Genomic DNA, 26,340 nt, shown 5'->3' on the forward strand with positions numbered 1-26,340 from the left:
GCGGGACAACTGCAATATGGGGCCAGGTGGCTGTCTGAAGCGGAAACCAGGCTGTTGTGCCTGGATCCTGCACCCTACTTCCTTAGAGAGATAGTGTGGTTATCAAAAACAAAGGTACTAAAGATGGCGAGGCTGTTGGTGCTTGGCTGGATGGTGTGGCACAGGGCATGGCAGATTGTGGGATACCCGGCTCTGTTTTCCATGCAGGTGCCGCTGGTGGCGCTATGCAGGGAAGACCCCCAATTGATAAAAGGGGTCCATAGATGCTGAGAACCGATGGGCCTAGCTACCCTGGGAGACATATGGCAGAAGGTGGAGGCAGTGGAATTCCAGAAATTAATAGAGGACACCAGGGTGCATAAAGGGCAACACATTACCTACTCCAGAATCGTTAAACGAGTGCGAGAAAAGTGGCCGGCGGCAGTGCTTGCAGAACAACCTGATGCTACCGTTGAGACGATATATGATGTCTCGGAGGGTGGGCATGAGATATCCCTCATATATGAGCTTCTGGGGTCCAAGATGGGGAAGGAACTGAGGCAAGCCTGGGAAGAAGAGGTGGGAGAACTCATGTCGGATGGGCTATGGGACAGAGCCCAAAGATATCATAAGAAAGTGTCCCGGAACGCGAGGCTCCAACAGATCCAACTATATGTCACACATAGAGCATACCTGACCCCCAGTAAGATTGCCAAGTTTGGTGGCCAGTTGACTCAGAGATGCCCCAGGTGTGGGGAGGAGGAAGCTGGGATGTTACACATGTTCTGGGCTTGCCCGGAGGCGGGAAGGTTTTGGACAGAACTGAAGATAAGCTTGGTAGGAAAAGGCATTACGCTGGAAGTGGAGTCGGCTTGGGCATGCATGCTTGGGGATCAATTACAATTATTCCTGGAGTCCAACCGCATCCTTGGCAAGAGTCAATCAGGCTTCCGCCAAGGTCACGGTACTGAATCTGTGCTTCTCGATCTTAAAAACCAAATAATGGAAATCATGGACGAAGGCAAACCAGCGCTTCTCCTCCTCCTGGATCTTTCTGCTGCGTTTGATCTTGTGGACCACAAGAGTCTCAGTAGATATCTTACTAACGCAGCTCAATTCTTCTCAGAAGCCACCACTCGGATCACTTCCTTCCTGGAAGGGAGAACCATGAAGGTCTTCTCCAACCAGGCGTGTGCAGCACCAACTACAATCCACTGCAGAGTCCCACAGGGCTCCTGCACAGCACCAACCCTGTACAACCTGTTTACTAAACCTCTCTTCGACAAATTGGACCCCCTCCGCATAACATACACAAACTATGCTGACGACACGCAGGTCCTCATACCTCTCTTCGGCTCCTATGACCAAGATGCCAAATCTCCCCACAAGATCTACTCCGCCATTCAAGCCTGGATGGCAGCGAATGGGCTCTGTCTCAATGGAGATAAAACTGAGATTCTCATAGTCGGCCCTAAAGAAATACTCAGCAAACTTAGTAAACAATACAGCGACTTCACCATTGATGATACAATCATCTCTGTTTCACCCTCTGTAAAGACCCTTGAGGTCTACTTGGACTCCACTCTGTCACACCAGGTAAGCGCCATCGCTTCTACTGCCTCGTTTATAACCACACTAATAAACACAGTTAAACCTTACCTGTCCAAACAGAATAGCCTCTCAATAGCTAGATCCACCATTGGGGCCAAACTAGACTATTGTAATGTCCTTCTAGCTGGCACTTTAGTCAAAGATTTGAACAGGCTTCAAGTCATTCAAATTAATGCTCTCAGGGGCTGCATTCAACATCCCCAAAAGAGATCACATCTCATATGCCAGGTGTGCAGGCCATTGGCTCTCTGTCAGATAGCAGATTACATTCGAGACTCTCGCCATAACTCGTAAGAGCCTGGCGCTCACAGCTCCGCCCTACCTCACGGAGAAAATTGTCAGACACTTCCTCTCGCCCTAAGAGAGCTAGTCACGTCTACGAGCTGTACATACCCACAATAAAAAGGATCAGAGCTGGGGGCGCTGGCTTCCCTCGCATAAGAACCTTGTTATTCAACTAAACACCCACGCTCCTACACCATCGCTCCCTCGTCTTAGCTTCGTACCCTACTGACTCTCTCCATCTGGCCTCCTTGTAACAAAGCTCCCATGAGTCCCCCCTCCCCTTCTTTCATTACAACATTGTCATTTAACATTATTACCTTACTGTTAGCAGGCTCACTGTAACCACAGTCAGGCTGTCATTATGTCTTCTCTCCTGTTTCCTCCCCATTGTTCCTTGTCTTTTTCATGCAACTAAGTATGCCTACTTGTAACAGCGCCACGATGCCCCTGGGCTGCTTGTGCCTATATAAATGAAAAAATAAAATAAATACAGTATGGAGGAACGGGGACGGGACGTAGGAGTAATTAGGAGTTACTCACCGTAGTCATTAACATACTCCTAGCCCATAGTCCCATTGCCTCCATAAATCCCACCATCCTCCCCCCATAATAAACCTGTGTCATTAGGAGATTCTAATATTGTCGACGCGTCAATGGGGACTAAGGAGTGGTGCCGGTGGGTGGAGTCAGGGGAGCATATGCTCCATGGGCTGCTCCCCCGCACACATCTAAATTTAAAGAGGAAGATAATGTATTCTGGTGAAAAAGGTTCCATTTCCGTCCCTAGCGATGGACGCCCATACAGTATGGAGGAAATGGGACTGTGGACTAGGAGTACGTTAGTCACTACAGTGAGTAAATTATCATTTTGGCCTCCTGACTGCCATTGCATGTGGTTCTCTCCAAGCCTTGATCATTATCAGTACTAGGTTTTAACCTTCAGCCTCAACTCTACCCGAAGGGTGTTCACCAAACTGATGGCAGTGGCGGCTGCATTTTTGTGCCTAAAAGTGTTAGGCAGAATTATATGCAGTACCCTTTGGGAATACCACACACAATTAAGACTACAAGTGACAGTACAAATTCACCTTCGGTACAAGCCTGTACTACACAGTAAAGTGGTAGCGATGGCTGAGCAGCCAGACTTATCTCAAGAGTAAGTGAGCTGTATCAAATAGTTACACAAAGGACAGCAATTACTATGATTCAGGCAAACACTGTTTTTCAAGTAAAAAAACATACATTTATTTCACGCTTCAGTTGTATAACATTACACTGTTATGAGTAGTTTAAAAATCACACTCTTAATGCACCACGCCACTTCCCTTAAATTCCAGACAAGTTAAGCTCACAAAAGAAAGTGGGAGCAAAATGGCACTCCAGCAATTTAAAAGAGAGGGAAAGAAAAAGTTAATAGAAATGAACCACACCAACAGGTAAGTACTCAGGGCAATAGAACAAGAGGAACTACAGTGATAGAATCCAGTAGAAAAGGCTTAGGGCCAAAGTCAATAGGACAAAAATCTTTTGCTCAAGATCACACGGTTCAAGGTAGTTTGCGGTAAAGTTCGTGCCACGGATTTCGGACGAGGTTGGGTGGTAGAAAAGTTAGTTCAAAGAGAAGAGAAGGATTAGCCCTCGGATTGGAGAAAGATTTCACACACTTTCCCCACGGCTGAACGAAACGAGCAACCAGGTTTGCACCGTACCTTAAAATGAAGAGGAAGCTGTAGCTGAGGCGGACGTTCCTGGTAGTTCCACCAGGCTCACGGTTCCTCAAGCGACTGTCGGACTGACACGAAGACTGGTGGGTCCTGCACTACCCAGGGAAGAAACCAGCAGCAGAGCAAAGCAACAAATAAAAGGTGTGCTCCTTAAAACCCAAGCAGAGTCCGACCTTCCTGGCTATCTGGCCCACTGTAGCTCTGTACAGTGAATTCGACCGGAGGAGGGGTCCTGGCTTGGTCCCACCAGCTCAAGGGAAGAAGTTTCCTGGAGGATCTTCTCTGTCCGCAGAAAGATTTGGACCTGCAGCAGGGCTTCACCGGGCGGTTCAGTCGTTGAAGGGGTCCTCTTCCATCAGCTCCTCGTTGGTTCTTTCGTTCCAGTGGCGACTCTGCCTTTCCAGTCCCAGAGACCTGCTTTTTATACAGTTTTCCCCCATTCATTCAGCCTGGCTGTCAATCACACAGCAGGGTGGCTGTCCTGGCAAGGACAATCACCCAGCCAATCAAACAGGAGTGCGACTTGGGTTATCAAGGGAACCCATGGCAGGGGTCCTAAGACCCCTCCCTCACATCCTGCCTACCCAGACTTTCAGGTGCCTTAAAGAGGGCTTCTGTGCAGAAGCCCTCGAAAAGACGGCGAACAAAGGAATCAATCCCGGTTTGGCACGCAGAGAAGAACTTTAACAAAAAGAAATGGCGAATAAACCCAGCCAGAGCCAAAATAAAATGTTTGGTCAAGCGGATTTGTGTTCGAGGCTAATATGATAGCCTAAAACAATACCATGGTTATATAGGATAACCGCGGTAGAAAAGTTAGGGTAGTTACCACTGCCACCAGCTAAGTCTTGATGTAAAGGGAGCGAAACAGTGCTCCAAGAGGAACAGACAAAAAGGGATAGGAATTAACCCTTTCCAATACTCCATGTAAGATGGGGTGTACTGGGTCTGTAGTTTAAAGAGACTACTTAAAGTTAATGGCAACTTTACATGTTTCTGGGAGACAGTAGTCAGTCCCAGAAGAAATGAGTCAGTGGGAAGTCTAAAAGACAACCCTTTGTCACTGCACTGAAGGTGATGTGTAAGACAAACAAAATGGTGCTCGTGGAGTAGGTGAGGCTCCAGAGCCCAAGATCACACAAATGGTAAAAACACACACAGCAAAACACATGTAAGAGTGGAAAAAAGGCTTACACTCTTACCAGGTGAAAACAATAAATCCTAGAACTCCAGCAAAGCTGCTGAGGGACTCTTTAGGTAAGAGAAGTTAACCATTTATGAGAATTCTCCCTAACAAAAAAGGCATTTCTCTGTTTTTATATTTGGGATGACTGGTTGATCAAGGCTAAGTCCCCAGTCCAAGTGTCACCCCAACTCCAGTAGTTTTGTTGACCTGATGTATGTGCTAGTATCAAGTACCTGGTCATGTTGTATTTGGGATTGCAGGTGTGGTGCTTCGCTCCTGGACCTACTTCTGTTCTTCCATGAGGACAAGCCATGGGGCAGCCATTGGACAGCTGTTTCTGGATGTATGTGGCGTAGACAGCATGAGGCGCTGGCTGTGAAAGCTCGGTGGTAGGTTGGGTAGCAACCGCACTCGAACAGCAGCCATAAATCCAGAGGCAACCAAATGAGACCAGACAAAGAAGAGTTTGCCTCCGAGCAGGTCACATCAAGACAAAGCAGCCCCAGAGCAGGTTGGACCAAGGCCAAGCAGGCAGAAGGCAACAAGGAATTGAGGTAAAGAGGAACAAAAGAGTAACGGGAATAGAGCAAGAGGCTAGAACAAGATTGCAAGGCTGGGTGAAGGAAAGAGACTCGTGAGCAAACAAAAGCTCAGCAACACACCAGTGAGCGACCATACGGAACCTATTAAGGCGCGTCAATTCCCTGCAGAGACAGGTTTAAATAGCGCGCTTCTCCCGTGGAGCATTCATCGCAGCGGATGTCGTTAATGCACTGGCTCATGTTTTGGGAAGCAGTGTCTTGGCCCAGCGCATACGCACTTGACAGAAACATGGCGCCTCCAGTAATTGGATTGCCGTGAGGATGCCCATCCCTGCCTTGGAGCCTGGGCCGGTGTCCTCTGCCGCGACCTCACCCACCGGCCCATCCGTTCAACAGCCTCCAATGCGGGTACCAGCCCTACAGATGAGGGATGTTTCGGACACTTTTACTCCCTAAAAATAGGCAAATACTCCCAAAAATACTGCCAAAAAAAATAGAAAACAGACACATAAAACCTGGTGCCCCTGTTTTCACTCATGCAGCTAAATAGATATGTTTGGACCAGTAGAGCATGCACTACCCCAGGAACAAACTATTATAATCCGCCTGATAGAAAGAAGTAACAATGTATCTTTTAATGTGCATGAACAACTAGGTGCAAAGAAATAATAATTACAAAAACATATCTGTTTTGCAGTTAGTTAAACATTTTTACCATTAGGAATTGAGAATTGGGCTTACATGTTTACTCCCTAAAAAATAATTTTACTCCCAACTTCAAAAAATACGAAGTAAAACTCCTCCTTATCTGGAGCACTGGCGGGTCCTTCCGCCAGGTAAGGTGAGACGGGCCACGCTGGTGACAGGCCCAGGGCATGACGTCTAGGACTGAGTCAACATAAAGCAGTCCTACACAGACCAGTATAAAATTACCTTCTGGAAATTATTGCAATGTTCCAGTCTTACTTCCTAACCACCGCAAATTGGTTCCTACATCTGTTGGGACTGATGGCGGCCTGCGTTCTACCTATAACTATGGCCAGATGGAGTATGCGTAGCACTCTGCTACGCCCGGCAGCAAAATGGACTCTGGTATCAGACCCCCGAACAAAGATAGTCCCCATCCCTTCATGGATTCAGCAAGATCTTCAATGAGGGAAAAACAGAGGACCATCCAGACAGGCACTCCTTTCCTGGGCCCCCCCACATCAGTTTACCATCACAACAGATTCTTCCCTATCACGGAGGGGAGCAATGGTAGGGGATCTTCCAGTCCACGACATGTGAAAATTGGAGGTTTCCCAGGGGCATATAAACTTCTTGGAGTTGAAGGCTTTTTTCCTTGCATTGCAGTCAGTCCTGGCAGGGATACTTGGCTCCTTTGTACTAATATTGATGGACAATGTTAGTAGCAATGTTTTACATCAACAAGCAAGGGGCAGGGGGCAACAGATCTGTGAAACTTTGTGCTGTAGCAGTGTGCTTGTGGGAGTGGGCACTGAGCCACAATAACCATTTAGGCAGCTCATCTGACGGGAACCGACAATGTCTAGGCAAATGAGCAGAGTATGAAATCCTTCGTCAACCACGCATCAGAACTGAACAAGCCGGAAATCTGGGATATATTTACTTCCAGGGGTCTACCCTGGTGGATCTATTCTCAACAGAACAAAGCTTCATGTGTTGGCAATACCTCTTGGAAGGGTAGAGGATGAGTCACTGGAGGGTGCATTGTCTATCTAATCGAACAACCTGTTCACAACAATCTCTCGGTGCAAACTTATTCTGATAGCCTCCCATTGGCCTGAGAACCAATGCCTTTGAGACCTACTGTTTATGGCAAGTGGACCGCCTCTCCATCTCCCCCTCCTTCTGGGTCTGCTTCACCAGCACAGGGTGGGAGGAATATCCTAATCCAGTATGTTTCCTTGTTACTGTAGCACCAGTAACATTAACCTATGGTCACCTAGGTTTATCAAATGATAATATCACAGGGATGGCAGTGTCCCGAAAACCTTTTGCTCGCAATACCAAGGAAAATGGCTTCAATTTTGCCATTGGATGTTAGGTAAATTGAAAGATCTGCTTCAAGCATCCATTGGCAACATCTTCACTTTCTTGAGAAGTCTGTTTCAAACAGGGCACCAGGTCTCTTCCTACCGTACATACCGAGAGGGTATTGGGGGTGTACCCATCAAATAAGGACAGGCTGGTCTCTTTCGCTAACTCGATGATTAAATGTCATTTTGGCATGGAAATGAGGAGGGGCTTGTTCACTGTTTCCCCCATGCTATTTCCTAGCTTTGACGGCCCTTGCGCACTAACCATTCGGGCCAATGGCATCAATTTGATTTACATCTGATCACTTAGACGACCACTTTTATGGTGGTAATTGCTTGCTAGATTAGTGAACGCCAAGCCCTGTCTATTGAGGAACCTTCTCTGTTATTCTACAGAGACACAGTGGTTTTATGGACACATCCTTCATTTTTACCCCAGAGGTCTTGGACTTCCACATATATCAGGAGATCACGTTGCCTGTGTTTTTTCCAGAGCCGCAATCAGAAGCCGATTGGATTTTGCATACCCTAGATGTTTGAACTGCCTCGAGGTTCTATCTCAAGAGGACTATGCCTCACAGGTCCTCTAATGTATTATTTGTCACCTTTGGTGGAGTAGATCCTGGCAGGCAAGCTGCTAAAGCCACTATTACAAGATGTAAAGTTCCTTGCATTTCTCACGCATGTGAAGTGCAGAGCAAGACACCCTCTCAATTCCTGTATGCCCATTTAACCTGAGCAAAAAGTACAATAGTAGCCTTTCATCGCCATATTCCTTATGAGGCCATATACAAAGCAGTCACATTGGCCTCCTTTTGCAAGCATTACGCGCTGGACTACAGCTTCAGGGCCAATGGCCAATTTGGACAAGCATCCCTCAAAAACAATTTTGCAACAATTTAATTCCGTCTTCCCTTGGAAAGAGTTGTTTTTTTATACCCTCATAAATATGTAGGAAAAGGGGGTAGGAGGTAGGAATAAGGAAAGGTTACTCACCATTAAGATTACTCCTAGTCAAATGTTCCCACTCTCTAAACTCCCGAAGGGGAAGCGTACTTGGGCTTGCTAAGTCTGCGGTCCGATCTCCAACTGGTGAGTCTTGCATCTACACCCTCGCATCAACTAGATTGCTTTGATTGTGGGGTGGGGGATGGTTGGGAGAAGAACCCCCGGGAGATGAACGTGCTCAGAGCCGGCCCTAGGATTTGTGGGGCCATTTGTGACACATAAAGTGCAGGGCCCCTTAATTTGTATGAAGTGACATCACAGGATAATGACCACTACATATGCAGGCAGCAGCCAAAAAATGCATATATGTTTATATATCACCTATTGTCAAGTTTCAATAATGTAAACAGTGCTGCTAGTAACTTACATTCGTTTTCCCCAGTTGGGGATTACGGGATTGGTGGGTGAATGCAAACCTTGGTTGCCCACATTGCCAACAGCGTTTTATTCTGAAGGGTTTGAAGGGGGACGGGCCTGCACTGTAGGTGTAGCCGACGATCACCCCAACATGTGCTGGGGCTAGTTGGGGGTACTGTCAGTCTATTTATATTCTATTATATGGTGATGTTTCAATGTTACCAGCAGTTAACTCCTCTTCACATCTGAAACCACACACTTAAGGACTGCTGTGAGAATGAGCTGCCTCCTGCCCTTCTCCTACCCTTCCAATCACACCCCTGACATGCAGGTGGTAACGCGGAAAACTACATTACTTTCCCTATTTTGTAGACATTTGGTGTTCTTAAAGCATTCTGTGCTTTTGGGAGGCTGCACTCGGATTAAGAAAACTCAGAAAGGAACATGTGCAGCGAACTGGTGCTTTGCATGTGCTTTCAAAATAAAAATGCCCCTTTGCACTTCTTAACACGCTAAGAACGCGTTGTCCAAAACAATGGTCTCTTAAATAGGCCATCATCCGCTTTAAATGCTCTGCTTTAAGAAAAAGTGATCAGCAGTGCTTACAAGGCCAGCAGCGCCTATTAAGCCATGGGAGGGTTTTTTTTTCTCTCCAGAGTCGCAGCAGGAGGTTGAGATGTGACACATTGCCTCACAGGACAGACAAAAAGGGAGCTCAGCCTCTAGGTAGAACAGCCACACTTGTGAAACATATTCCACAGCACCAGCAATCTTCCCCATCATGCATGCTGAGGCGTGGCCCACCCCTGTGCTCAGAGTGCACTGCAGCAAGTTTAGCTACTCGGCCCACACTGCAGCCTGCAAAAAGAGGGAGTCAACGGCACCCTCGGTGTGGGGACCTAGAAGGTGTGGGGCCAAGTGCCTCTGCACAGTCTGCCCACACTTAGCGCCGGGCTTGGATGTGCTTGCTTCTTCTGTGGAGTGCTCTTAGATATGTCTGATCTACTCCAGCCACCATGGAAAACTCTGAAACCTCCTGATCTCTTGGCAGTTGTTACAATGGATTTCTAAAATCAGCCCCTGGGGGTGGGGGGAGGATTTTAGAAGGTCTCCTTATTTATTGTAAGCCAGGAAGATACTGAGAGGTTAGCTAAAACCCAATCAAGGTAGAGTTCAAGAGCAGTTAAGGATTAGTCTCCAGAAAAGTGTGAGAATACGCTAGGGCTACAATGAGTTTACACAGAACACCAATAATGGAAGTTAATAAGTATTGTGATGAATCGTATCGTTGTACAAATCTCCTTATATGAAATGTCAATTTGGGGAAAATGAGAACAAGCATTGCCACACGCCAAGAGAATAATAATTAATAGGTTGAGGGAAATGACTTCAACAAATCTCTGTATATGAGATGTCAGTATGGGGGAAGTTGGAACAAGTAGCACTTGAAGTCAAAAGGTGTAAACAGTGAAGGAGTGCAACTGTGTTATTCTTAGAAAGAAAGTGAACATTGTAGAAAGAGCTGGTAAGCAAAACACATCAGGAGGTAAACCCTTTTTGGAGAAAGATACCTGGCAGGAGAGTACACCAGGGGATCTGCAAGATCCATAATCCAGAAAGGGGGAAATTGGGAGGAGATTCCTGGCAGGGGAGTATACCAGGTAATGCATAAAGCCTATGAAAAAAAGAGATGCAATGTAGGATACATTGGAGGGTTTACCAGGAGATCCAAAGAGTCAATTGACAAATTCCTGGTAGGGAAGTATACCAGGAAACCATTCTTAGAACAGTAGTGTGAAAAAGACATTTTGCCATCATGTCATTTGTCATGCATTTGTGAAAATTAGACATTTTTCCATCTTTTAAAGATGAAACAACTTCTTTTGCTATCTTCCAAACAGTGTTGTGCGAAAAGACATTTCTACTAATTCGGCGGAATCATTGTTTGGGAAAAGAGACTTTTTGCCGTCCTTAAACTGCTTTATGAAAACGATATTTCATCCATTTTTAAAAACTCAGACTTTAAGAACGACAATGTGGTTATCCTACCATCCTGGTGCTGCAGAGGGCCTTTAGATAATCCTTCAGTCTCGTGATTAAGGTGCCACAAGCACTTTAATCACAAGACTGAAAGCCAGGGTTCCAGTGCACCCTGATCCGTAATGGAACGTCTTTGTAATGCCCATCAGGCCACCATAGGGTGACCAAATTTAAAAAGTAAAAAACTGGGACAAGGTAACTAACATAAAAGTAGGACTAACTAAAGTGGCTGTCAAGGCACTACACTTCAGTAGCGTTTGGAGGAGAAGGATTTAAGTGTTGCTGTTCAAAGAAACACATAATAAATGTATTACAAACTAGCACTAGCTTAATTTGTAAAATATAGCATTTCTTCTGTGCGAGATTGTGCATTCCTGCCTGCAAGCTCTAAAGACCTACTACAAAAAACCGAGACCACTGCAGTTTCCAATGGGAACATAATCTTGAGAAAGGGGGACAGCGCACCAAATATATTGTATACTTCCACTTTCTAAGCATTGAGACCTGCAGTAATAACATAGCCTGCATACGGGCTATTTTCTTTCAGTCTTGTGCTTCAAGCGCTTGTCGCACCTTTAATCACGAGACTGAAAGAAAATGAAAAAGGCCCTCTGCAAGCAGGCTACGTTATTACTGCAGGCCTGGGTGCTTGGAAAGTAGCAGTAAATAATAAATCTCCCGCCCAAATAGGCGGGAAAAATATTGTTTACCGCCACTTTCTAAGCACCCAGGCCTGCAGTAATAACATAGCCTGCTTGCAGAGGACATTTCAAATATTCCTTCCTTCTCGTGAATCACGAGAAGGAAGGAATATTTGAAAGGCGATCTGCCAGCATGCCATTTTAGGGTGGGGCTGGGTACTAGCACGTGGCTGGAATCAATATTTCTCCCACCCGAACGGGCAGGCGAAATATTTCTTCCTAGCCGTGGCCACTTGCTAACACCCAGCCCCGTAGACAAGGGGCTCGCAGAAGGCCTGCACCCTTCTCCTCCACCCTGCCCTAAGCACCCCAGCATGCTCCTTACCTCGGATTGAAGCTGGGTCTGTGAGTGGATCTGGGGTGCTCCTGCTGAGGTCATCTCCGCATGACTTCGACGCCATCCCCGGGCTGGGCTCATACATTGGTACAATGTATTTAGTCCAGCCCGGGAGCTTCTGCCTACTGCCTGCACACTGTCAGTGCACCGAGCGCAGAGTTTAAATAAACAAGCACAGTAATCTGTGCTTTTTAAGCTCTGAGCTTGGTGCCATAAATCATATCACAGTTTCTGCGACATGATTCTAAAATTAAAACGCAAACCAGCGGTATCGTAAATTGCAATGCGATACTGCTTATTTTATGCCCTGCCAAAGGGAGAAAAGAAGCAGTCTTCGGCAGTGCAGACCCTTCAGGACACCTCACGGGATTGCAGAGAGATTGTTCCAGCAGAGGACACCACAGTCAGGCTGTGACAGGTGTTTTTCCAGCGGTGAACACGGAAGCAGCCCCAGCACAGCTTCCTTCCCTTGTCATGAGATGGCTGACAATGTAAGGACAGGCACCTTTTGGCATAAGCTGAACACCTTGCAAGTCCCAAGGCTCGGAACAACAACTGCAGCGAGGTAGCCCAAAAAGGAACTGGGCAGTCCACTGGGTGGTCCAGGGACACTTCTGAAGGCTTCAAAGGCACAAATCCTTGTGTAGGGGGTCATGACTGGTTGCTCCCACCAGTCCATGGGTCAAAGCAGCAATGAGTGTCTTCTGAGATCAGACAGAGGAGCAGGGCTTTACAAATCCAGTCACTGGAGTTGATGCTTGTCAGCTGCCAGAGTCATCCTTGGGCTGCTCTTCTTTGTAGACATCTTGGTTCCAACAATGATCTGTCGAATGGCTGCAAGAGCCCTCCTTTTATACAAAGTTCAGACTGGGAGCTAGCCCAAGTCCACCAATGGTAAAGATCTGCAACATTCAAACAGCCGATGGTTGTCCAATCCTGGGCAACCACTGCTCATCACATCCAGCAACAAACTTCTGGGTGCCAGAGGATGTGGACTAGGACCAGACAGTTCCAGCCTCCTCCTCCGAGACACACAGCCACACAGAGACAGACACACACCACACCCCCCATAGGGAAAGGGGTTACCATATATGTATTCATGACCTGGGTGGGCAGGAAGAAGAACAAAGTGCAAGATAGCCAATGAGCAAGCGAACATCTTGTGCTACATCTATTTTAGGGTGCTAGCCACCTTTAGTAACCATTTGCAGTAAATACAAAAGTGCACAAGAAAAGTTTCACATAAATGGTCAAATTCAGCTTGTCTTGGGCACATTGTCAAAGTAACCAAAAAGACATTGGGTAACTGCAATTCACTACAAGGTGATGTCTGCAATTGTAAAAAAAAAAAAGAAAATCCAAGGGAGACAGTCTATCAGTACTGACGTTCTTGGGGGCTAGTCAGTTCCCCATCAGAATGAGCAAAAACGGGTAAGGGAGGTAAAGCAAAAGGCTCTACTGATCTCAAAGTCAGAACAGGGTTAAAAAATAGCACAAAAAAAACCTGGGCGTCCCATAGGAATCTATGGAGGGAAAGGAGAAAAAAGAAAATATTTCTTAGCAGCAGTGAATGACTGTCTCTGCAGGCTGAAGACTTTGCTATTTTTGCACTATTTTTCTTTAGCTCCTCATCCATATCCAGGCAGAAGAGGTCCACCCCATTAAAGTGTGGGTACATGATTCACTCTTGTACATCTGACTGGAACTTGGTCGCCTTGAGAAGTGCTTGCTGCTTAAGAAATGCACCTTTGGCCATAACCCTAGCACGTTACCTCAGGGGCAACGTGGCCTGTATAGTTTCTAAGAACATACCCCACCCACAGCAGACCCTGGCTCATCTCATCACAGTTGTCCCTGTCTCAAGGTTTTTTTTTTTCAGTGCAAGCCTGCTCTATCTACATATAGAAAAAGTATATTTTCCGTTTCTAGCTTGAGCAGGTACTGGAGTTTGTTCTAGATTAAAAACATGGTCCTGCCCGCAATGGCATTCCCTGTCCTCTGCAAAGCCCCTGTCTCCTTTGAACCCATGAACATTTTCATAAATAACTGAAAAACTTTGAAGTTGCTGGAACCTCAAACCGCCTGAAGTTTGAGCGTTTTGAAACTCCCGAGACTGGTTCAAGCATGAATAATTGACTGATGTATCCTGCAAATGTAGAGAAATCTAATGGAAGATATGAAGGTGCATTAATTGTAGTAGAATATATTCATTAATCAATTTTAAAGTATATAAAAATGCACTGGTTCCCAACTCGTCACACTCAACGTTTTAGTTTGGTACACCCCATTGCTTTTTGGGAAATCTCCCAAAAACAGCTTCTCCAGCCCCCAACTATGACCCTGTTTCTTGGCTTTGGACAAATGTGATCTTGCTGGGGTTGTAGCACCCTGTGAAGAACCCTACAGATCCCTCAATGAAACCCTGCCTAAAGTATCCTCCCAGGTGGCCAGGGAAAGGCAGATGCTTACTGATCCTGACCTTGGGAGTGGTGTGCTGTGGGAGGGTTACCTGGGAGGAGACAGGGTCCCGGGTGGTGAGATCCCATGGGATGAGACGCCGTATTTGTCTTCTGAAAGGAAGTGCCTTTCTGTGTTTCCAAAACAGGTAATGCTATATTGTTGTTATACTGTCCCTGACCCATATATACGATCTGTGACCTGGTGGACAAGCTCTGTTAAATATGAGCAAGCCTTTTCAGCCAATATCTTTTACGAATAAATACCCTGCTTACTCCTTAAGGTATAATGTAAAAGGTTCCAGAGAAAATGCTTAAATCAAATGTCTTCCTCTGTAACAACCAATTCTAACAGTCCATTTTTTAATAAGTTTAAGAGAAGTAAATCTGCCCTTAAAATTAACTCAAGAGCTGATTTAGCTGAAGGGGGCTACAAGTGCCATAATCCCAGGAGTACTAGGACGAGGAAGAGGGCTGAAGAGGCATGCTGTAGTAGCAGCCAGGCAATTAAGTTTAACAGCCCACACCTGAAGGCACATGCGAGGCATAAAAGTCCCTCCTTTAGCAGTAGTGAAGGTAGAAGGCTGGCAAACCAAGTAGAAGTGGGAGAACAAGACAGACACCGGAGCGTGGAGACAGCATATTTCACCTGCTTGTTCTGAGAAGGTCGTGTTCCCTCAGATTCTGAAGTGCAGAGGCTGCACAGCAGAAGACATGCAGGAGAGCTGTCTTTCCCCATAAGAGCCTGATTGCTGTGGTTGCCTCGTAGCGAACGTGCTTGAGACTGAGGCAAGAAGCAGTTGTCAAGCGAGAGGAACTCCATAAACGTGTGGCCGGACTGGAGACACCTTTACAAAGGAAGGTATGGGTCCCTAAGAAGCCAGAAGCAGTAGAAGATGTGGAAGCAGTGACCCACGGAGCAGGAGTTAAGCCGGTGAGGGAAGTGCAGCATTCTAATCCTTTGCACGAGCATTGCCGGCAACAGTGTCTAGTTCCCTATTCACTCTGAAATGGTTTAAAGCGAGTAGAAGTTGTTTGTTGAAGCTGAAATACCTGAACAATGGAAATGTAGCACTCACGTATAATATGAAAGTCCTTTTACTCGCTTAGAAAGCAAACCCTGCTTAAATCCATTGTGCAACCTTTCAAAGGCTGTTACTATCGGAAAGGAGTGGTCGTGTGTCACTTATTAAGAGTGTACGTTGCAAAGACCATTATTGAAAACCTGACCTTGATAACACAATTGTTGAAACATTTAACTTGTGAAAACTACATCAAAGAGCGGTCGCGTGTACCCATTTGTGATTCCAAAAGAGGGCTGAACTCTATCCTTTAATTTCACACGGGAATATAATTCAATACCAATCTTTAAACTTTGAAAACTACATTAAGAAGTGTTCACGTGTGCCTAATTACGATTCCTAAAGAACAACTGAACTCGATTGTTTACTTTAACGTGGCATACCTTTCATATATAAGAAGTCAAAGTGTATATACTATTGACGAAGAGAACAAGCATTGCCCAAGGCAAGAGTCCTAACATATTAACTGTGAAACCAGCCTTCCTCAGAGTTGAAAAGCAATCTAAGTGCATTGTGAAGTTAATAACAGTTCGTTCAATTGACCTAAGGTACAAGTGTGCAAGCATTACCTGAAGCTGAGAGAGTGGCACCAAGGCTACTGGGTAATTACTTGGGCTGATAATTGGCAGAACGTTGCAGGTAAAGTTGGGGAAGGGAAACTGGCTGCGTGTAAAGACTGTTTTGAAGTTGGCACAACATGTAGTGCCGGAGCCTGTGGAAGACACAGAGAAGTGAGTCAGGTGGTTATTGTGTCTGATAAACAAGAGAGGCAAAGAGGCTGCCCCTTTTGAATAGAGAGATTCAGAGGAAGAGTCCCTTACCTACTTAAAGGTGTCGAAGTACTTTAAGGTTATATTGTGTCCAAGCTTGTTTAGAAGTACAAATCACTGAAGATGTGGTAGAAGTCCAAAATACTGAAACTGTGGTGTATGTATGGTTGTCAGTAGATGCCACATTGTAGTAGTCTACACGAAGTGAAGTACTTTCTGACATAGTGAATTAGGTAGAAGAAAGTGAAGTTGTTGGAGTGGAAGCAGCAGCACTGAGATGTACATCCTGACAAATATACTATTGCGAATTCTAAAACTAAGAACATACTATGTATCACTGACAGTTGTGGGTATTTATTTATTGGTATTTTTAAAGCGCACATCAGCCCATGGGCATCGTGGCACTGTTACAGATATAACAACATTGCTGGTTACAGAGAAAAGCTTAGTGGTTACATGTAAATTTGCATTTCAAGAGCATATTTTGGTTACATAGGATTGCATTACAGGCAGGTTGCGTTACAGTACAGCTTAAGGTAGCAATGGAGGTAGCTGGGGTGAGGGCAGCAGTATGGGGTTATGTAAATGTGGTTTTTACATGTCTTTTGAATTGTGGAAAGTCTTCTTGAAGAGGTGACAAAGCATTGTGGCTGGCATTACCACTAGTGCAATTTAGTGGCAGTGGAAAGGGGATATTTCACCAAGGAGTAGAGATGTGCTAATATTGGATTTTTGGCTAACAAACTTTTACTTTTGCTTTGAAACATCAAGAACTGATTTGAGACATTTCTTTCTTTGGTTGAACAATATCAGAATTGACCATTAATCCTGGGGAAGGGAAATTACCCAGGACATCAGAAGGTTATTGAGAAACTGTGAATGTTGTTCATGTTGTGTTGCCATATATTTTCTTTTTGTATATGTTGCTTAGTGTGAGGGCCAGTTATCCTGTGTTAGAGTGTGTTCCCTTAGCTTTGGTTAGGCTGGGAAATCCTCAGAAGAGTAGGGATAGTGAGGCATTTTTTTATCATATTTATTCTGAGAACAAAATGGCACATTTTGATAATTCTACTAAAACAAGAAGGGACACCAGGATAAAATGCAACAATGTCGATCCTGGTCTATCAATACACAATGTAAATTAAACAGACCCTGTGCATATGTGTGTTAATAGCTGTTCGTGCAGCAGGACGTAGCAATAATAAAGTGGGATAAAGAATTTGATAACATTAAAATTGAATTTATATTTTGAGGTAATCAGAAGTACATAAAAAGACCTAAACAACTTGCTTTACTCTGCTCAGCAAGTGTACAGTGCAACCAAAAAAAGTGATGCGTGCAAGTTAAAACATTGCAAAATTCATGTTTCCATCAATAATTAAAACTGTTCATACATACACAGGAAAAACAACAATACATATTTTTAAAAAACTATAGGTCGGTTGTGCTTGTTATTTATTCTAAACAACCCTTACTAATCAAATGCCTGATAGTACCACACGCCTTATAAATAGGAGTGTAAATTGTAACCCAAAATATTTTGTTCCTAATTCAATGTTCTAAATATCAGGAACTTCTTCAGGGGATTTCTTAGAGGTTATCTTCTGGCACCACACAAATAGTGGGACAGAGTATAATTTAATTACTGTACTATAATTCTCATATGTCGACTTCTCATAACAGTGGAATCCACGAATGGTGTGATTCCCTGTTGACCACGTTGCTATCTGCATCACAAGGCACACAACAAACAGCTGCAATTACTAGCAGTTTATAATTTGGAAATAATTACAACAATGACCATTAATATAGGTTTAGGTCTATTTGTGAAGCTTACCTTGAGTAATTGTCAAATTGGTAGCTGAGGTAGGCTGCAAAGAGTTAATTCTCTGTATTGTTCCCTAAGAAAGCATAAACCATATGCCCCTAGTTAGCTACCTCCATGCCCACACTGGTTGTCAAGGCTGGCATGTGTAGTACTTAAGTACAAAAATATAGCGTGAGAAGCACTTACTTATATGGCTAATCCTCTATTTTGGCGAATTATGGGGGGTGTTCCGTCTCGCATTCCCAATTGTTCTTATCCTTATGGGGTTCTACAAGTTTAATTGGATTGTTTGCTGCAATAAAATATATATTTTCTCTGCTATTGTTATCATCAAGCTCTTTCTTAACTTGTACCCGCAGTCAGACAACGTACTAACTGCTACTCGGTAGCCACCACTTCATATCCAGCGGTTGTTCCTTTGAACATTGATTGCAGTTAGCCCTCTCACTCAGCTCCGTTAAGTCAGAAGCTGTGAAAAGTAACGTGTCATACAGGCTGTAAAGGAAAATAGCACTGCGTTACTCGTGTGATATTCACACTAAAGTCATTGTCTACAAGCTAGGTTGACGGCATCATATATGCTAAGAAGGAGTAGTACTCCACTTTGATGTTGGTGGCCGTTACATTCTCATAATTCTTCCAAACAGACCATACTGCTCTCTCATAGACATAGGTGCTCAATTTCTTATATACTAAGGTTGTGGATTGCTGTCGCTACAAAGTGTCAACAAATGAGCGCTTCAGGGATCTGTGATCGTTACACAGGTGTAGTACTCCAAACCGCTGCAATCTACTCGGAACAGTGGTGGCCATCTTAACCATGTTTTCATATATTATAATTGGTTTTGGCTTAACACATGTGTGGCCATAAAACCCTCCATTCGTATGGTCACCCTAAACCATTGTAATCAAAACGACACCATAACCATATTGCCTCTACCACATGGGTAGTTAACATCTAAAATGGATCTCCTATCGGGGGATATATGAAGCTCATTTCAAAGCATTAGGTGGCAGTCAATATTTCCATTGAGCCCTACCTTATGGCTTTTTGTTAAAAAATGAGGCCTAGTTCCAGTCTGGTTAACTTATTTTTGTCTTGACTGGGGCTGCTTTTTTTTTTTAACTGTCCCACCATTGGAGTTGTGAGTACTGAATTCCTAATGCAGCTTTTATGCTCAGTAATTCTTATCCTGGCTTTGCGTTCATTTTGGCCTATATACATTTTATGGCAAGGACACCAAATTGGATAAATAACCCAACTGGTGTTGCAATTTTTGAAACATCAGTGTTGGCAGGGTTTGTTCAACCCCATATCTACCTCATGGGTTCTGTCTGTTAGTGCACAACATTTACAATTGCCACACGGGCTGTACCCTGTCGGTTTTGGCAATCCCCAAAGCTCTGCGAGTGTCATTTGGGTATCAAGGTCTTCATAAATGTTGTGTGTTACTAATTCTTTCAGATTTTTGATAAATCAATTTTTCGCCTCGCATTACTGACCCCTCACAGCCCATTCACATTTTGAGTATCGTCCTTTTCACTTATGGCTTTGTGACTTGATGCATCGCATGTGTCTCTTTCCCTATGTTTGGACTTTCTTGGTCATGTGATCTGGCTTTTCATCTCAGTTGAATTTCTTTCACATTGGCCAGGTATCTTAATTTCTTTGCTTGTTTCTGTGCTTCCTGCAGATGGGTGATCTACAACGACCAGAAAGTGTGTGCATCAGAGAAACCACCAAAGGATCTGGGTTACATCTACTTTTACCAACGAGTGCAGAGCTAGAGGTGATGCCCACTGCCCTTCTGCAGCACAGCCATCTCTTCCTGGACCGGGGCGAGCTGGGTGATTGTCAGAGCCAGCCAGGGTGTGACACAGAAGAGACCAGCAGAAAGATGGAGATGGAGTGAGCCGACAAAACCCCCCTCATTCGCATCACACTTCTCTGCTTCACGAACAAACATCACTTGCGTATTATTTCCGTGGTGAAGACCGCATTGGACATTCATCTGGAAATCGGAGTCTGAAACAAAGAAGGCAGCACTATGGATATTAAAGCAGGGACTGGGAATTGGGTTGTTAAATGTATGCTCCAACACCCACAATGCTTTGCTTCTTGTGGCAGGCAGGCACCGTACCAAGGTCCAGTCTCCTCTTCTCGCTCCTCCCCAGGTTGTGTGGCTTAGCGCTTCTGTGTGATGCCACGCCTCCCTCTTCTCTTATTACAACCCCTCCTTCCCGCTAGATGAGCTCAGCCGGTGATTGACGTGGGGCGGCAGCGCCGTCACCAGCGATGCAAATCGTTGGACTTGCGTAAACATTGAGTGGAATCTGTGACCACTTTCCTCCAGGGCCCCCTTAGAAAATGGACATGTGTGAAAATAAATAATTATTACAAAGTGGTGCTGTCTGATGACATTGCGATGGTTCCTTTGGTTCATATGTGTATGTTCACCCTTTGCTTAGTTTGTCCAAAGTGGAAGCCATTTTCTTCCTATCTTGGATCACATGGTGGTAGAGCAGTGCCCCAAAGCTCCCCCTCATCAATGCTTGGCACATCATTTCTCCCCCAGTGAACCCCCCAGATTTTATAAGCCTAAAGTAATTCACTCCAAGCTGGACCAAATACGTTATTCAATGTTCTGAAGTGTTCTTTCTAGTATTTTACCAGGTTTCCTAATCTGAAAAGTAGGAATATACTAGAGGTACTCAGAAAAAGGCTCTTCCTCTTGCAGCTTTCTAAAGGCACTTGGCGTCTCTTACTTCGAAATACTGAGCGCATAGGAAGCTGTTATTTTTTTGTCTTGGAGGATTTGAACACTAAGTTGTGTAATAACACATTTTCTTATGTTCAGATGATAGCCTTGTGTACCCTTTTATTTTTTTCATCTGCTTCTATCTGTACTGTTAAAATAATCTTGTAAAGATACGTTGCTATATATTTTTTTGTTTACCACTTGTAAGCAAGCATGACTTATTGGCAGATTTGTGACTCAACCGGTAATTTCCAGCTTATGTGCAAGGTCTGACGAGATGTGTTCATGTTGGCAATTGAGATGCCTGTACTGCCTGCCCATGGGTTCATGACACTGTAGCTTGTTGTCCAAGAGTCTCTGGATGCATAGTTTGGGACAAAAGATATTGGGTCTCATTACAAGTCTGCCAGTCCGGAAACAACGTTGGCGGCAGATTACGAGTTCTGCAGGCGGGTGGTGTCACTCCCGCCAGGTGTGACCTGGCGGGAGTAACGCCACCTGCCTGCATGCGTAAATGGAAACACCGGCTCCGTCATAGATCTTTGTCTTTTTATCATTCAGGTATTCAGTCCTCAGGCGTCACGCTCCTCCCCGGCGCATGTCGACTTCCACGGGGTTCAGCAGGTGTCCATCCTGCAACAGGCTCTACCCAACGTTGGACCCCTACACCCTCTGCCTACGTTGCCTTGGCCCACGTGTGACTCGCTGTCCTCAAAAGTGCTGAAGAACAGACTAGCCAGGTGGAGGGAGCTCTTCCAGAAGTCGCCTCCAGAGGACCTCAAGAACTGCATCAAACGTTGATCCAGGCCCAAGGTAGGGACAATATACTCCATCACACCCTGCAAGGGAGACTCCTTTCCGCAGACTCTCCTGCGCGGGAGGGACCGGGCAGGTCCTCCTACCAGCACGAGCACAGAGGCTGCTACAGCTACCGGCCTTCGGGCCGAGGGATCCTCCCGGTGACAGTGTTGAGGGACCGGGTCTCCACCCGAGGGGCTCTGCCCTTGTACCGGCCTCATGGCCGAGGGGCTACACCCTCATACCGGCGATATGTCCGAGGGGGTGCCTAAACGCAGCTCTACTGGCACCCGGGTCCAGGGTGTTTCACCTACTGGGCCTAGGCCTGAGGAGCAGGGTAGGCCTCGTGATCCACACGCAAGAGTCTTGGGGGAGGCCGAGCGCAGCGGGCCGAGCAACACATCGCAGACATGTGGCAGGCAGCTCGACAAAATGGCACCCTTCCGACGCCATTCCAGGAATTCGGCGAAGAGCGAGTGTCCAGGTGGGACTGGCCTCAACCGGTACGTGGCCTAGAGCCTACCCCTCTTTTGCGGAGGGCAACTTTCCTTTGCGTCCATATGGGAAGGGTACGCAGCAGCTCCAGCAGGTCCCCGTTGCCCCGTCAGCACCCCCTGCCACCACCTTGGCCAGCGAAGAGGCTTTCTTAGAGAGGTTCCTCGGCCTCATGAAGTCACTTCGGATGGGGGTTTTCCTCAAAGACTCAGTCAGGGAAGTCCTCCCCGCAATGCTAGCGGCACCACAGACACCTCTGTCGGCGCCTCATGCCCCGACGCAGCCGCCTCCTCCGGATCCCCAGCCGATTCCTCAGGCGGTCCCGTACCAGCCTCCTCAGCCTCCGGCTGCGGTTCCTGTACCCCAGCCTCCGGCACCAACTACTACTCCTCCTCCGTACCCACAGGATACAGATAAGTAGGATGTTCCTGACATGCCATCCTCAGCCAGGGCCTTCCACGAACGTCCTGCTGGCCTGGCGGTGTATCTGGACCTACCCCAGCCCAAGGTCGAGCAACCGGCAGAGGGGGTCCTGGCGGACGTCCTCACGCAACGCCCCGCTGCCAAGACAGGGATTCCTCTACAAACTGCTATGGTCTCCCTGACCAAGAAGGGTTGGCTTAAGCCCCATTGAGCCCAGCGGGTCAATCCATGCTTGGACGCCAAGTACAGGCAGGTGGAGGGGGGATACACCCTTGCTCTCAGCCCATCCTCAGCCGTGCTCCTCGGTGATAGCTGCGGCATTACTGTACTCCATGCCTCAGTCGTTCTCAGCTGTCTCCTCAGCGGCGCTGCTAGGCAAGGAGAAGATCTTGGCGGTGTATGGAAAGAAGCTCTATTCCAACACGTCCTTACATCTTTGTCAGGCCAACTCTGATGCCATGGTGGCTGCCGGCAACCAAAGATTATGCTGGGAAATTGCAGACTTTCTCCCAGAACCCCCCACGCAGAGCCAATTACGCTTCAAGGCGGGGCTAGCCGAGGCCAAGCTAGTGGCGCAGGACCTCAAGGAATCCACCGTGGTCCCTATTGATACCTCCGGCCATGCCATCTGTATCGCCACAGTCATGAGAAGGACAGCCTGGCTCCGGGCAACAAAATTCAACCTGGACGTCCAGGAACACATTCTAGATCCACCGTTCGAGGGGGGAGGGGCCTTTTCCACTCCTCCATGGATGGATGAAGAGCTGGACAAAAAGAAAAACAGCTCTGAAACCGCCAAGTCTTTATCCATTCTTACAAAGACCACGTCCAAGTCGTACACCCAATCTCAGCAGCGCTCCGCTAGGGGTCATACGTACGGAAGTTTCTGCGGCTTCCAGGAACAGAGATCCAGGCAGCCGGGACCGCTCCCCGTCTCAGAACTGGTGCAAGCAACAAAACAGAGGGGTGGGTAAGGGCTTTTTCCAGTCCCCCTCATCGACGGCCTCAGAGGGAAAGAAGGCATGACACAACCCTATGGGTCCATGTGCCTCCGGTGGGGGGGCAGGTTTGCTCTCATTCACATTTCTGGCACCAGAATTTAGCGGACCCCTGTATCCTATCTGTAGTATCCACGGGGTACCGCCTCTCCTCCCTTCTCTCCCACAGGTTGGGACATCAACTCTTTTGGCAGAGATCCGGTCACTCGTAGAGAGCCAGACAGTGGAGGAGTCCCAGCCTTTTACTCCAGGATTTTCGCCATCCAGGAGAAGAACCAGGCGGGCCTGAGAGTTGTGCTGGACCTTTCCATCCTCAACCTCTCCTTACCCCTACAGAAATTCAAGATGGTTACGGCAGCTTTTATTGCTGAGACATTGGACAAGGGAGACTGGATGTGCTCCCTGGATCTGAAGGACGCCTACCTAAACGTCCCGATTTGGCAGCCCCATCATTCTTTCCTACGGTTCGGAATCATGGGCTACCATTTTCAGTACAAGGTCCTTCCTTTTGGCCTCAACTCAGCCCCCAGGGTCTTTACCAGGCTCATGAATGTGGTGGCGGCCCTCCTCAGAGCGCAGGGCCTTCACATCTACCCATACCTTGGATGACTGGCTCGTCTGGGCTACATCTTCGGAAACGGTTCTCCACTATTTCCATGCCCTTATGAACACATTGCACGATCTGGGCTTCTCGCTCAATCTCAAGGAGTCGCAGCTGCAGCCCACGCAGACTCTGACATTCTTGGGCCTCATCTGGGACACGTGCTCTGAGAAGGTATTTCCGTCGGAGGACAAGATCTCGGCCATCAAGAGGGCCACCACCCACTTCCTCAGCAGAGAAGTGACCATGGCATGGTGGTACCAACATCTCCTATGTCTACTAGAAGCGGTTCTTTTACCCGTCCCGCACACGAGTCTAAGTATGAGGAGCATTCAGCTGCACTTCGCGACCTCATGGAACCAGGAGCGGGGCTCGCAATCCGAGCCGATCAACGTTCCTCCATCTCTCCACCTGAACCTAACTTGGTGGTCCAGAGACTGCAACCTGCGGACAAGCCCTTCCGGCCGTCCTCTCTGCAGGCCACCATCACCACGGACTCCTTGCTCGAGGGCTGGGGAGCCACCCTGGACGACCTCTCAGTACACAGCACCTGGACTCGACAGGAGCAAGAATACCATCAATTGGCTAGAGCTGAAAGCCATCTGGCTAGCGCTCAGAGCATTCCTACCACTTCTCAGGGGCAGGATTGTCCTCATCCAGACGGACAGCTCGACCAGCATATACTATGTCAACAAGCAGGGAGGCACCAGATCCCCTCCTTTGTGCAGACTGACAATCAGCATGTGGGAATGGGCACTGGAGAACGACATCTTCCTCACGGCAGTCCACCTCCCGGGGGGAGCCAACCTGAAAGCAGATCAGCTCAGCAGGCTGGGAGCAGACAACTACGAGTGGCAGCTAAACAACCTCGTTCTTCAGGAGATCTTCAGCACGTGGGATCATCCCCAGGTGGATCACTTCACCACCTGACACAAGAAGAAGTGCCCTCAGTTCACCTCCTGGCAGGGCCAGAGCCACGGCTCCCTCTGCGACGCATTTCACTTCTGGTGGGACAGCATGAGGGCCTATGCCTTTGCCCTCACGCCACTGGTTCAGAGTAATTTGCAAAATCAAGGAGTCTTGCCAGCTCCACATCTTCATAGCTCCATGGTGGCCGGCCACGCCGTGATTTTCGGAGCTGCTCAGCCTCGCCAAGATACCCCCGGTTCATCTCCTGATGGGCCCAACACATCTTCTCTGTCATCCACCCTGTGCCACAGAAACTAGCCCTCACAGCGTGGTACCTGAGCAGGTAACGCTGCAGCACCTCAGACTCTCACAGGCTAATCTGGAGATCGAGTAACTACAGAAAGGAGTCGATGGGTGGTCGCCTCCTGTTCTTTTACCCAAATCGTATTATCACACAAATAACAGGAGGATGATAGTTAGCAAATTATTCCTAATGCTGGGTCCCTAGCGATAATCTTGTTGGCCCTGTGTTTCTAGGATCTCCTGTAGTTTCGATACTTACCCTAGTTTGTGCTGGTGTACCGACTACAAATGGTATGTGGAGGTCCTAGCCCTTTCCTCTCTCACTACTTTCCTAACTTCTAAAAGTAAGTGCACGTTTGTTGGGGGCCGGTATATATATTTAATATTGCCGCCTCCAACTTGAGTGTCTTATCACAATTCAAAAGACCATGGGTCTAATAAACTACTTCAAAAAAGGAGAGCTAGTTCTCTCTTCGCCTAATAAGGAGATAGAGGTAACTAGCAATGATAATTATTTCATTTATACGAACCCTTTCATCTCTGTATGTGGGGTTTCGAGACTGGGTTATAACGCCAGAACTACTAGAACAATAGTCAACCGGTTTCAGCGGGATCCTTTAGTGGCCGCTTTCTTCAGGACGAATACTGCTAGTTTAAGTATTCTCTGTGTGATCTTCAAATCTTTATAGATTATGAGGATATTTTCAGGTATTCAGTGGGCTTGTTGGTTCAGTCCCTGCAACCTAAGGGATAGAAAACAAGAAGAGAAAGGTGAATATCACTAGATGTAAAAGGAAATGGGTATCAGTATCCACTATCCACTTATTTTTAGATTGCCACAAACAAAACTTCCCGCTGAATTCTGTTAATCAAAAAAGAAAAGAATTAAAACAGTTCTGCGGAGAGTGCAGATAATCCCTAATACCATTGAACGCTATGAAAAGTCTGTCTACTATAGAAGTACAAAAAGACTGATGTTAGTTCCACCTTTCTCTTCTTGTTTTCTATCCCTTAGGTTGCAGGGACCGAACCAACAAGCCCACTGAATACCTGAAAATATCCTCATAATCTATAAAGATTTGAAGATC

General features: G+C 46.6%; 1 protein-coding gene across 2 annotated transcripts in view; it reads left to right on the top strand.

Moving 5' to 3' along the window:
• The window catches only part of USP5 (ubiquitin specific peptidase 5), a 1,083,475-nt gene extending 1,063,104 nt beyond the window's left edge, over positions 1 to 20,371 (top strand). For both annotated transcript variants that reach the window (XM_069650637.1, XM_069650636.1), the window contains exon 20: positions 19,661 to 20,371. In XM_069650637.1, the coding sequence (XP_069506738.1) occupies positions 19,661 to 19,754 (94 nt within the window). In that variant the 3' untranslated portion in view covers positions 19,755 to 20,371. The remainder of the gene's footprint in view (positions 1 to 19,660) is intronic.
• The last annotated feature ends 5,969 nt before the right edge of the window (positions 20,372 to 26,340 follow it).

The sequence above is a fragment of the Ambystoma mexicanum genome, chromosome 3p (assembly GCF_040938575.1).
Source record: "Ambystoma mexicanum isolate Mex_15411 chromosome 3p, UKY_AmexF1_1, whole genome shotgun sequence".
NCBI lineage: Eukaryota > Metazoa > Chordata > Amphibia > Caudata > Ambystomatidae > Ambystoma > Ambystoma mexicanum.